At 44.9% G+C, this 13,842-nt stretch overlaps 1 protein-coding gene across 1 annotated transcript in view; it reads right to left on the bottom strand.

Annotated features, from left to right (window-relative positions):
• Positions 1 to 9,128: 9,128 nt before the first annotated feature.
• Positions 9,129 to 13,842, bottom strand: part of tgfb2 (transforming growth factor, beta 2) — a 32,866-nt gene continuing 28,152 nt past the window's right edge. The window contains exons 7-8 of the mRNA XM_080767219.1: positions 13,173 to 13,326; positions 9,129 to 12,124 (exon numbers count right to left, since the gene is read on the bottom strand). Coding sequence (XP_080623345.1) covers positions 11,966 to 12,124; positions 13,173 to 13,326 — 313 coding nt within the window. The 3' untranslated portion in view covers positions 9,129 to 11,965. The remainder of the gene's footprint in view (positions 12,125 to 13,172; positions 13,327 to 13,842) is intronic.

Genomic DNA, 13,842 nt, shown 5'->3' with positions numbered 1-13,842 from the left:
TAAACTATGGGAAAGTCCCGGCGTTGTAATGTGACTGCATGCGTCTCTAAACACAAAACTATCTGCAGCAGCACTGTGCCTTGCATCTCGGCCAGGGTCCTGTAGCTGCAGCTCCGGCTCCAGATGTTTCACCAGGGGTTGGAGACGATGCTTTGCATAATATCTTGTATAAATTATGTCACGGTGCCGGGCAGAGAAGGTGTAGGACCCAAGTGCAGACAGTAGCAGCGGAGGCAGAATTCAGGTGGAAGATCCAGGTTTTAATAACAATGCAGGGAACTGGCACGAGGAAACACAAGAAACTAATACTTGGACTCGAAAACAGGACTGAACACAGCGACTACAAACAATGAATCATTACAGAACTGAACACACAAGGGCATGTAAATAGACAAGGGATAACTAGACACAGGTGAACACCACTGACAATCAACACTGGGATAGGCTGGGGAACCAAAGGGACACAGGTGGAAACACTGGCAATCACAGGACTAGTGAGACAAGACAGGAACAGAACTACAGGGGCAGACAGGAAGGCACAAAGCAAGACTACAAAATAAAGGTTCAGTGTAAAGCAGAACTGCATGTGACGTGTCACATGGGTTTCATGATTCTGAATCCATTCCAAGCATTTGTTTTTGTACAAAAAAACACATTTGATCACATTTAGGCAAGTGGCTATGGCCGTTTTCAATGTAGTATAGAAGACATGCGAGTTCACGCCACAGTTATGTCGTCTCCACCTACAGGAAATACGTTCGCTGCAACCATGAGACCCTTTGCTGAATTTGTAGGCTATTGTGCACCATGAGTATAAGGTTCAATACAATAATATGTCTTATTTGATTGATGAACGGCCTAAACAACACAGTTTACCGAGAACTGCCCTTGCCCAGCTGACAACGTCTGTCTGATAATAGCCATCATTAGAAAGGTCAGGATCATATTACATAAAGATTCATAGATTAATGAGAATTTGCTGTCTCTGAAACTGTTTATATTAAAAGCCTAAAGTTGTAAGTTATTTTTTTATGTTTACAGTTAGAATCTAACATTACATTAACCTAACTGTTAGATGTTGGATTGTTTAAAAACATTTAAAAATGAAAATAGTGATGAGACACGCGATGAGACAATTTTACCTATATACCTTTGTGTGACACTCTTGTATGATAAAGTATAGTGCATTTGAATGCGCTATACTTGAATTAGAATTCAAGTATCTGATATTAGAATCTGATCTCAGGTCAAAATGGAGATTCGAGGTGTCTGCCCGACAGCAACTGTATTATGCGACTCTCTCTGCCGATGGAGTATAATTGGGGGCTCGGCGGCGAGGCCAAAGCACGTGAGCGGCGGTGGAGGTTTGCTTGTGGAGTTTCCAGTCAGCCATGTCATATTCCCTCCACTCTCTCTTTCCAGAAGGGTCTCTCTTCTCTTTCTCACACTCTCTCTCTCTCTCTCTCTCTCGCTCCTCAGACTGGCAGTCACTCTCACGTATATATATATACGCCGACGAGGCTCTCCCACTTTCCTACCTTGTCTTCATCTCTCTGTCAGGCCGTCTGTGTACCGCGTGTATCGCTTTCTCTCTCCTCCGTCTGTCTGTCTGTCTGTCTGTCTGTCTGTCTGTCTGTCTGGCTCCCGACCTCTGCATCCCCAGAGAGGTTCACGGCTGGGTATATGGAACAAAGTGCTGAGCTCTCTTATACCCTAACTGTGTGTGTGACGTGTGTGTGTGTGTGTGTGTGTGTGTGTGTGTGTGTGTGTGTGTGTGTGTGTGTGTGTGTGTGTGTGCTCGCGTGCGTGTGTGTGTGCGTGCCGTGCATGTGTGTGTTTTATGTATATTACTAACATTGTGGGGACTAAATATCCCCAAAGGGAAAGTAATACCAGTCGAAATGGACCTCATGGGGACATTTCTCTGGTGCTTATGGGGGATTTTTATGGCCGAGAAAGATGTTTTTTGTGATACAGTTACAATTAGGAAAAGATTCATGTTTGGGGTCCGGGTTAGGGATAGGTTAAGTAAGAAAATCGCATTATGTTGTAAAGTCGGAGGCCCCGACAAGGGTAGTAACACTAATGTGTGTGTATGTGTGCAAATATACAGTATACACGTACTTTATCTGCGATGGAAAGGGGGGGGGGGGGAGAAAAAAAAACAAGAAAAAGAAGAAAATGGAGGCACATCTGCTGACACCTGGAGAGCTCTGCAGTACCTATATGCATTGATGTGGTTTTCACAAAGGAACCAAATGTGTTAGTCATTTGGGGCAATAATACAGAGTGTGTCCTGTGGTATACTATACTACAGCGGGCCGGGCCTGCTCGTCGGCCCAAACCAAGAGTTAAAACCTTCCAGCGGTTTGCTGTGTGGACGTCTTGGCAGCCTCCCCATAATGACAATACCAGATCGCTATTATCAGAGGTAATAGTATGAGTGCCCAGTGCAGCGTAGACCAACTCTCTCTCTCTCTCTCTCTCTCCCCATACACCAGCGCCTCTCCTCTCTCTTTCGGGGGGCAGATGGGAATCGAAGCTCTCTCTCTTTCAGTGCAGATTTCCCTTTAATTATTATTAGTTGTTATAGTAAGTGGGATTTTACACGCACGGCTCTAATGTTCCACGGGGGTCGACGTTGGAATAGCGGTTACTCAATCTGAATGTTCTCATCCCCTGACCTCACTCTCTCACACGCACGTGCACACATACGCACGCACACACGCACACACACGCGCACACGCACACGTACACACATTCTGCCCTGGGCTAACTGGCTAAGCTCTTCTCCCAGGGCCCACCCACGCCACATACACATGGGAGCCACCCCTTTACACAATCTCTTCTGATTTATACTCAGTTGAGGCCCGGTGTACTGTCGCACATGGAAAATAGCTGATCTACAAGCTCACAACAACTTGACGCACTGTGAGCTTGTAGATCGTCTATTTTCAGAGCACAGCACTGACATAAGCGACTAAGTACTGTATAACTCACTCAGTCTTCTCCCTGAGAGAGAAAGCTGAACTGTGAAAGCAGACCCTATTGGACACTTTAGCGACCGTATACTTCACCTTCTCACGGCAATAACTCACTTCAACGATAAGTACAGCTATCAACGAGCGCTCCGTCAGCGGCACAGCGGACCTGGGGGGGGCTTTGCCGCACAGGTGGGACAGAGTCAGACCACCACCATAAATGTTATCGCGGGTTTGAGCATTTCAAAGTAAGAAAGGGAGTGTGTGTGTGTGGGGGGGGGGGGGGGGGGTGAATGGGTTGCACATGAGAAAGTTAATACATTATGTGTGTAAGCGGGATGGTGGAGGAAGTGGGGGGAGGGGGGGCAGTAGCTCAGGGGGGGGGGGGGGGTGTCTGCGTCTGGCCTCATTAGAAGTCTGACAGAGAGACAGGCAGGTGGGCAGACGCCACCCTCCCCCCACCCCCTCCCCCCCAACAGGGGGCACGCAGCCAGGCAGGCAGGCAGGCAGGAGCGTATATGAATGCGAGACAATCAAAGCAGGCACACAGAATGCATGGGAAGGCAGGTAAACAAGAGAGGCAGGCGGATGGAGACTGAGCCCAGCATGGCATGATGATGACGATGATGATGATGATGTGCAGACAGACAAACAGGAAAGGCAGACAGGCAGGTAAACAGACAGACGGGAAGTCAGACTGTCAGGAGAGAGAGCGAGGACAGAGAGAGAGGGAGAGGGAGACAGGCAGATACACGGGCAACGTGCAGGACAGACAGACTGGCGCTGCAGGGATTGAATGTCCGGGGCTCCAGGGCTCCCTTCCTGCCTCTCTCTCTCTATCGTGATATCTCCAAGACGCCTGTCAAACTTAAGAGGGAAGGAGGAAAGGGACAGGGGTGGTGTGGGGGGCAGGAGGGGCAGGAGGGGTAGGGGGGGGGGGGGTCGTGGGTACTTTGTACGGCATGGGGATTGTGTGTGATACTTCAATCTGGCTTGCCTTTGTGTGTGTGCCCCCTTTTCTGTGCGCGCACACAAAAGAGAGTTGCTAATCCGGAGCTCAAAAGAGAGCTGGCCTTCCCGTGTAATTACAGACGCAATATAACACTCTGTCTTCTGTGGGCTTATTACTGCTATACCACGCGAGATGGAGAGTGGTGTTGGTGGTAGTGGAGGTGGTGGTGGTGATGTGTGTGTGTACTGTATGTGTGTGTGTGTGTGTGTGTGTGTGTGGGGGGGGGGGGGGGGGGCAATGCGACCAAAGCATGTATTGAGTTCATTCAAATTGCTATCAGAGGAATGTATTTTTGGCTGCATTCATATACACAGATTAATGCTCATGTCTCTCTCTCTCTCCAGCTCTCTCTGTCTGAGTCTTGAACTTCGTGCGCATGCAGTTACTACATCCGTGCTCCGCGGCCGCGATACCTCATCGACACTATCCCTGCATTTTCAACCCAGCTCCGTGGTTTGTGTCGCAATGGCCCCGATTACAATCCCAGCGAGGGGCTTTCCTGCAAGTCCAACCTTAACAACAATATAAACGGATAACGGACGAATACCAAACTACTCGCCCAAATTCCAACTTGTCCCAAACCGCGAAGAATGCGCCCGTACCGTACCGTCCGGTATACGGTCCCCCAAAGCCCGGTGAAGTCGCCCTAGAATCTCTGGCGAAGTCACCCCAAAATGTCCGGACAAGTCGCCCTGTAAAACCATTGTATTTACGAGGTAACATCACGACATGAATCACGACATTCACGGAGAAACAACAACCTGACCATGCACGGAAAAGCAAAGATGAATTGATGTCTGCCTTCGTTCAAAATGTACGCTTTGTGTGTGTGTCTCACTCGGATTGCACTGCGTCACAGACGCATGGCATACTGTACAAACACATGCGCGCACGTTCGCGCGCACACACACACACACACACACACACAAACAAACACAAGCACACGCATATGCAAATGTATGTGGTTAGACAATTTCTGACAAGTAGCCTCTGAGATTTTTCTCTTTGCTAATGGGAGCCAGTGCATTGCTGCGTGCTGATGTCACAGTGCGAGTGCCTCTCTCTCTCTCTCTCTCTCTGATTTCATATTATTGTGTGTTGCCAGCTGCAGCTGAATCACCACAGCTCCAAATCGCTTTTCTCCCTGGAGACCGAGAGCCCTTTCACCCCAAGCCCTCACTCTCATCTGCTGCATGCTCTCTCTCTCTCTCTCTCTCTCTCTCTCTCTCTCTCTCTCTCTCTCTCTCTCTCTCTCTCTCTCTCTCTCTCTCTCTCTCTCTCACTCCCTCTCTCAGGCTAGAGCTGTGTGCTTGTGCTGTGCATGAATGTTGAGAGGAGTGGGCACTAGTTCAGACAGTACTGTGTGCACCTTTGCAGGCCCGGAGTGGGACTCCAAATCAGGCCGGGAGTTATATGCCCTGGCAGGCCACTTTCGGCGCGCTGTGTGCGCCGAAAGTTTGGGGGACATTTTGGGGGCCTTTACAGCAATTTCACTAAGTAATCACGAAGCTTGTTATTCCATATAGATTGACACTAGTCACACAACAACACTGTATTAAACACAACAACCATGACGATTGACAACAAAGTCCTCCATTCTAGTACTTTTCTGTCCTCTAATCTCTACTGTCACCATGTGTCCCGTTGTCCTATATTGTATTTTATCAATTCAATAGTATTGTCTTTTCCAGTCTTCATACTGTAATAATGATCAAATGAAACAGACAAGGCTGGTCAAAAATCACACAAACTTTAGTGAATCTTAAAACTGAAGCCCCAGCTCTGGTATGATATCCACCTTTACATGGCAACATATTGTAAAAACTACTCCATTTTACAATGTCTACTGGGCGGGCTTTTGTTTTTGATTGATTAAAATATGTATTAACAGTTTGCAGAATTACAGTACATTTCAAGCACAAACTCAATACAAAGACTGTTAACTGTGAGTGGATGACCCAAATAAGCATTACACTTGTTTACAACAGGGTCCACCATGTTCAACTCATCACAACATTTAGAGACGTACAAATAGACACTTCTGTTAAAGAACAGAACAGGAATTCATCGTAAAGGAAGCAAAAAGGGAAAAGAAACATACTGCAAGTCACAAACATACCGGTATTGCAAGTCACACACACACACACACACACACACACACACACACACACACACACACACACACACACACACAATCAAAATTCAAAACAACAAGCATATAAACAGCTGCAACCACATACAGCACAACCACACTGACAATGACAAACTGACTGTATAAGTCAAAAAGTGTATATGACCAGACCAGTGAACTGTGAATGATGTTGTTGATAGTTGATAGTGATACCAATACTTTTGTATTTTTACTAGTACATTTTTAATGGGACTTTTGGGACTTTTACTTGTAGAGTACTTCCACCACTGAGAAGAACCACCAGTGTTTACTGTTTATAAATTTACTTGTTGTTGCTGGAGCATCATCATTGTCACTAGTAGACTGCATGCTGGGGACTCTGAACATTTCTGTCAATTTGCGACATTTTGCCCCCTCCTCCTCACGGGCTCTTTGTTTTTTTACCCTCTCCCTTTCAGCTCCACCTGGCCTCCTTTTATTTCCCTTTGGATCCATATTAAAACGTTAAAATTAAAATTTGTCGACGTGACGTTGAATAATAACCAGCGGCTGTTCTTTCTTTCTCCGCCTCTCCTTTCTCACAGTCGGGCCATGCTGCATGGTGTAGACTAGAGGGCGGGCCAAAAAGCCAAACTAAACCAATCACGTATCGATTCTTCTAAAAAAAACGTTCAGTAACGTCAGCAGTGTGTGAGAGCACGTTGCCTTTCTGTTGAGAGGACAAGTGTGTGTGTGTGTGTGTGTGTGTGTGTGTGTGTGTGTGTGTGTGTGTGTGCCAGTGGTGGAAAAAGTACTCAATTGTTTTACTTAAGTAAAAGTACCAATACTGCAATTTAGAACTACTTCGTTACAAGTAAAAAGTAAGGAATTGAAAATGTACTTGAGTAAAAGTACAAAAGTATCGGCATCAAAATGTACTTAAAGTACAAATACCTCAAAATTGTACTTAAGTACAGTACTTAAGTAAAAGTACTTAATTACTTTCCACCACTGATGCGTGCATGCGTGCAGTGTTCCTTCAACACTGTGCTTTGATAGAATATTTTGCTACTAAGACTTTTACTATGACAAAAGCATGTGCTTCTTCAGATGTCCACATACTTTGCTTAAAGCTTGTTTGACAAACTGAACAACTAAAGGGTCTGTCGACTAAATCGGGTTTACGGCCTGTGTGCAGCCTCATAAATGCAAATAAACAAAAATGCATTCTGCAGAGACAGCCAAACTATGGAGTTGTAAACCATGTGGGAGCTGCTGTGTGAGTTATAAATAATATCCCCATAATAGTATATTGGCACTGGCATAGGCATATTGCTAACTATAATCCATAATAATCTAATTATCCAATAATCCATTTTTGGCTCAATTCATAGTTTATATCAGGGGACAATTTGTTGTTTTCAATTTGAGAGGACATGCTTGAAGCAATTAAGATGCCATGTTGCCTCCTCTGATATTAAGTGGGCTGAGACCTAGGGGAGGAACAGCTTGATATAGTTCACTGCTTCTCACAGCGTGGCAACCTGTGACATCATTACATCTGCTGCTGAGACACTTATTTCTTCAACTGTGTGGCCTCGATCTGTATCACTTAACCACTTGAACCCCAGTGTCCACCGATCCTGAGGGCACATTTGACCCAAAATATCTGATCTACAAGCTTTGTGCAAGTATAGAGATTTGGTGTAGATGAGAAAACGTAGTCAAAGTACAGAGCCATGTCAGGTCCTGTTTACTAATGGTAAACGGTAAATATAGCGCCTTTATCCAAGGCGCTTTACATCAATTCACCCATTCACACATACACATTCATACACCGATGGCGGCGTAAACCCTGCAAGGCACCAACCAGCACATCAGGAGCAATTAGGGGTTCAGTGTCTCGCTCAAGGACACTTCGACACTAACTCTGGGGGAGTTAGTGTAGATAGTAACCTTGCGGTTACTATCCAGCCATTCTACCCCTGAGCCACCGCCGCCCCATATACTATAAGTCTAGACGTTTAAAGGTTAAATAAAGCGAGGATGGCCATTGTTCTTGTTCTGTTTGCCAGCTCATTGTATATACACAGGGAGGATCCACCACTTAGCGGTCCATACGACGTCAGAGGAACAACAAAGATGTAATGGCATTTGTTTTTCAGGGAGCCGTGTCGTGGGGCTGCGACCCTGATTGCACAGCCTTGCTCGACCGCGATCATCACAGACGACCCGCGGCTGAGAGGGCCCAGATGACGCTGATGATGACACAGCTCGATTGCTTCCAGCTGAGATGTCGAAACCTATTTTCCGCGGAGGTCCGTCCGCGGATCGTGACTCAAGGCCAGTGCCAGGCTCTCTGCTGGTCTTCCAGCATCGCTCCCCCCCCCCCCCGGGGAGGAGGAACCGCCACCCAGGGTCCCGAGACCACACGGTCTTTATTTATCACCGGTCCACCGTGCAGGCCTAATCCTTCACACAGAGCAATGGAAAGCCTCATTCCAGAGCTCCAACTGACAAGAAGAAAACTCGCAAAACCCGCTTTTAATGCCGCCCAGCAGTACTATTTTATACACCACAATTATACTTTCCCGTACAATGGTGTATACATGCTGAAAATAGCCTAAATACAAGTTTACGATTCCTCTTGTCCTCTTCCATGCACTGATGGACAGCCCCTCCTCTCCCATCTTACACGCTGCAGACTCCCTTTGAATCTCTCGACACTCTGTGTATCCCTCGTTTTCCCCTTTGATGGAATATCATATTATGACACATGAATGTATTACAAAATGCTAGAAACATGAGCCTCTTATTTGTCTTTGTGGCTTTCCACAGCGGGCAAAAAAGAAAGAAAGAAAAGAAAAAGTGTAGGAGACATTAGCGAGGGATCAAAGTGCAGCTTGAGCGCTGTTTCTTTTGAAGACACGAGGAATGCATTAGAAAACAGTATTATAATCCACCAGCGGTATTAGGTAACGCAACACAATTTAAACATGGTACAAAAAAAGACATACAACAGTGGTCCCTTGTAACTTAAATAATTTATTTACCACTAGAGCACCACAACAATGTTGCGTTACGATACACCGTAGTGGGTCAACAATATCATCATCATAACAACAGAAAGAAAAAAAAACAACAACAACATGAAAAACAGTTCTATCATGACAACAACGTTGGTGCCTTGTTCTCCTCCCTGATATTCAGGAAGTCCACTGGTGCTAGTGGCCAAAAGGGGGGCGGGATCATGCCACCTACGTCAATACTCCTTATTTGGTAAGGGTGGGGGACATGTGACCAAACGAGAAAAACATAATGTACGAAAAAGTAGAATTAAAATAGCCTCAGTGCAATTAATTTTTTTAATAAAGGGACAAAAACCGATGACTGAAAGACAGCTTTACACTTTGTGAAAGGCTTGCAGATTATGCAAAAGCTTGCCGAAGTTTGCACGAAGACAGCAACACTGATGTCAAAAAGCACCAACAGCAATGTCGAGTTGACAGACATGCTGAAAAATCAATGTGTTGGGGGGGGGGGGCTCTAAGAGCGTTTGTTTTTTAACAAGTTCATATCTCCCTCTTCATCAACACCTTCTGTAATCCATCGTTGTACTAATCGTCTGCGATATCTATCCAAAACGTCATCATATCGCTTAGCAAAAAGACAGCGATCTCCTTCCTCCGTCCCCGAACCTTTCCACATACTGGCTATCGATTGGATCTCTGGACGTGGTGATTGCATGAGATGACATCACTATGTTCTCAACTTGTCCTTTCTCAAAAGAAGTTCATCACTTCTCTTACCTAAGTGTGGAAAACATAGTTGTTCTCCATTAATCACCGCCTTTTGGGTTTTCAACAGGTTGAGACTCAGTGCACAGGGTAAACAGAGCCAAACGCCATTCAAGGACACACACATCGGGCTGTTCAACGCTGCATGTCAGTGACACGGTCAATGGGTATTCGCTCCAGAAGTGAAAAACACATAGCCTGCACAGCAAAATCCAGACCTCCTTATGTGTCAAGTTTTACACGTTCAGAGTTAACGGTAATGTAAGTGATATTTCTTATGTTGTAAGTTGTTTTGTTAAAAGGCGAAAGCTCTATATTCTGATAGTAATCATTGCTATAGAGTTTGTTTTGTTCTTCTCTCCAACTTTTTAATAAGGTGGGTTGCCAATTTCAGCCAATCAGTAGAGTGTGTCCATTCATCAGCTTGAACGTTACACTGTAGTGCTCCAGTTCCAATTGTGTCTGCTCATTATCTTTGTTTTACTTGTTTATCCTCTGCCAGTATATTTGGTATAATAAATAACTGGATAAATGGGGAGACCTGTATTACCGAACGAACACACTATAGCAATGATTAGAGCTATTACAACACTCATAAAAATAAAATAAAAAGATCCCTTACTGCACATTTAAATGAGAACTCTGGATTTTACTGTGTGCTATCACCATATCAGATGTTTCTAAATATGTCTTTGAGACTTAAATGGCACAGAAATGTCTAACTGGCATGGTTATTCTTTCTCCTCTGGGGTATTTTTCAAGCTTTTATAAAAAACGTACACAACTGTAAACTGCTGAAAGGGACAGGATGTTTTTTTCTTCTTTTTTTATTTTATACATGACTGACTTAGATTCACTCTAATCCACTTTTCTAGACAATTAGAAACTTGCTGGGTGCCAACCATAAAACGAAAACAAAACAAAACATAAATCTTAAATAGCAATACAATTATTAGAAATCAGGACAAAGTAGAAAATAACAAAGGATGCAAAAAGAAGAGAGACAAAAACGTACAAATGAGGACATGGCGTGGATTTGAATGTTTAAAACTGGGGGGGGAGTTGTCTTTCTTTTCAGGGCTTATTTCACATATAAACACTTATCACTATACTTCCAGTGTTTGCCATAACTCTCGGGTCTTTGTGTGACAAGTGTGTGAGGTGATGCTTGTTGACAGGGTCTTTTAAGCACACACGAAAAAACACAGGCATGCCTGTACAAAAAGCCACATCTGTCTCATTTGATCTATATGTGTGTGCATTTGCTTCGCGCATGTGTGTGTGTGTGTGTGTGTGTGTGTGTGTGTGTGTGCGTGCATGTGTGTGTGTGTGTGCGTGCGTGCGCATGTGTGTCTATCTTCCTGTGTCTGTCTGTGTGTGTCTTTTGTGTCGTAATGTGTTGTATTGCATGTATTTATTTCCTACATGGATACCCCCCCCCACCCCCACACACTGTAAAATCTTGAGTGTCTATTGCAACTCTGAGATGGTAGACATTCACCACCATCACAGTTAACACTCTCAACGCTTAAATTCCTCAGTCCTGCATTTTTGAGTGGTGCAACCACTCCTAGAACCAGCAATGTCCGTCCGTCCCTATATGTCTGTCCGTATGTTTAGGGTACCAACAGGGGGCGCTGTTGTTGCACCACTCACTTCAGACAGGTCTGTTCTTTTTTTTTTACACTCACAGGATTTTACAGTGCGCTTGTGTTCTTCTGTACCTAAAGTGATGTGTGCAGTACTGTACCTGTGTGTGTGTGTGTGTAGGAGTGATCACATCACGCGCCTGTACGGTAAACCGCCGCTGTCGGGGTGGAAACCGTTCCTCTCCTATTAATTTACGAAAAAGCATTGAAAGGTTGTGGAGATACAAGGTTTCTGCCTGACAGCAATGGAATTACAGTGCATGCGAGTGATAGTGAGCTTGTATTTGACTGCATGTATGTCCGAGTGTGTGCGCGCTCTGTGTGCGTGCATGTGTGTGTCTGTTTGTGTGTGTGTGTGTGTGTGTGTGTGTGTGTGTGTGTGACATGAGAGCATTTCTGCTGGCTTGTAACAGTTCCTAGCTGCACTTGCAGGACTTGACGATCATGTTGGAGAGCTGCTCTATTTTAGGAGTCTTGCCGATGTAATAGAGGATGGTGAGGGGCTCCAGGTCCTGGGACACGCAGCACGGTGACGCTGACGCCTCAGGGTTGATGGTGTTGTACAGGCCTAGGACCTGTAGTGTACCCCAGAAGAAACCAGAAAAACACCCATGGATTAATGGAATGGTACAGGCCTAGGACCTGTAGTGTACCCCAGAAGAAACCAGAAAAACACCCATGGATTAAAGCAAAATACAAATCTCAAGACTGACATTCTTTTGTTCTAACCTGTGATTTGTGAAACCGTGTGAAAGGAGTGACACACACTATACTACTAAACTACCAGTAAGACGCCTGAGGGCGAGAAGTGACCTCGAGCGACCTCGCGTGCATGCATCCGCCTCGTTGACGGCAGACTGCTGGGTCGAGTGCTGGCGCTTTGGCATGTGGGGTCAGATCAACATCGGAGTGAATTCTGTACTGGCCATATAAGGAGCGTGTCTTGAGTGTACAGGGCTTGATGAGGCCAGATCGACATATGGAATGTCAGAACAGGTCAGCTCCATACAGTATATGGAGATCTAAGGGTGGTAGCGGGATATTCTCTTGAGTGTACAGGGTTTGATGAATCAATTCAAACTCTACACTACAGTACACTCCGCTTGGCAGGTACTTTACCCCTGTGACACCCGAGAGCACCCATGTGACCTTCCAATTTAACTGTAAAACCAAAGTCTGGAAAACAGACAAATCTGCAGTGGTGTAGTAACTAATTACATTTACTTACATAATACATTTGTATAGGTATTTGTACTTTACTTGAGTATTTCCTATTTCCAATACTTTCACTTCTACTCCACTACATCTCAGAGACAAATACAATTATTTGAGAACTTTAGATACTAGTCACTTTGTAGATTTTGATTATTATTACAAAACAATACAGTAACCACTTCAGCCCCTATACATATTTTGGCCATTTGAAAATAGCCGATCTACAAGCTCATAATGCATTGTGAACGTGTAGATCTGCCATTTTCAATATGTAAATATGTAATATGTGCTATTTTCTTTACAGAGTAACATGGTATAATATTACTGTTCTGTTCTGCACCGCCCCGCTGTGGCCTTTCTTAACACAGACCCTGTGGATTGTTTAACCTCTGACCCCTGACCTCTCACCTTGGAATGCTGCGTGTCAGCGCTCCACAGATACGGACAGGCTCCCGCACAGAAGTTAGCATTGTAGCCCTTGGGCTCATGGATCCACCTCCAGCCCAGGTCCTTCTTAAAGTCAATGTAGAGGGAGCGTAAGCAGCAGTTGTCCTGGACGTTCCTACAGAGAAACAAGACAATAGAGAGAGCGTAAGCAGCAGTTGTCCTGGACGTTCCTACAGAGAAACAAGACGTCATTGGGTATTCTGCGTGATGACAGCACAAAATCCTCATCACTCACACCCCAATCCTTTAAAATGATTGGTTCTGGTGGCTGATATTGTCGTTACTGGTGATAATCTAGGCCTACTCTATGGCACCCACAGGCACGTGTTGAAACATCGCTTACCACAAATTAAGTTCAGTATCATAACAAGGAGCAAAACGTACTTTAATACGTTTACATAAATTGCTTATTTCAGGAAGTAATAAGTAAAGTAATTAACCACTGATGGAAGTAGTGACAAGCAATTTGTAGTATTGGGCACGTTTTGCCCAATACTGGTTAAAATAAAGTGTAGGCTGTACTGTATATCGTCCAAAACTCATCTCCAAAACGTACTTTACAGGATTGAAACGTAGCAGATACGCTCAAAACGCGTCACGAAGCGTGTGGTTCTACTGCTTTTGTGTGATG

This window comes from Protomyctophum bolini (genome assembly GCF_963924005.1).
Source record: "Protomyctophum bolini genome assembly, chromosome: 7".
NCBI classification, from domain to species: Eukaryota; Metazoa; Chordata; class Actinopteri; order Myctophiformes; family Myctophidae; genus Protomyctophum; species Protomyctophum bolini.
The sequence above is the reverse complement of the archived record's forward strand: the minus strand, read 5'-3'. Positions and strand labels throughout refer to the sequence as shown.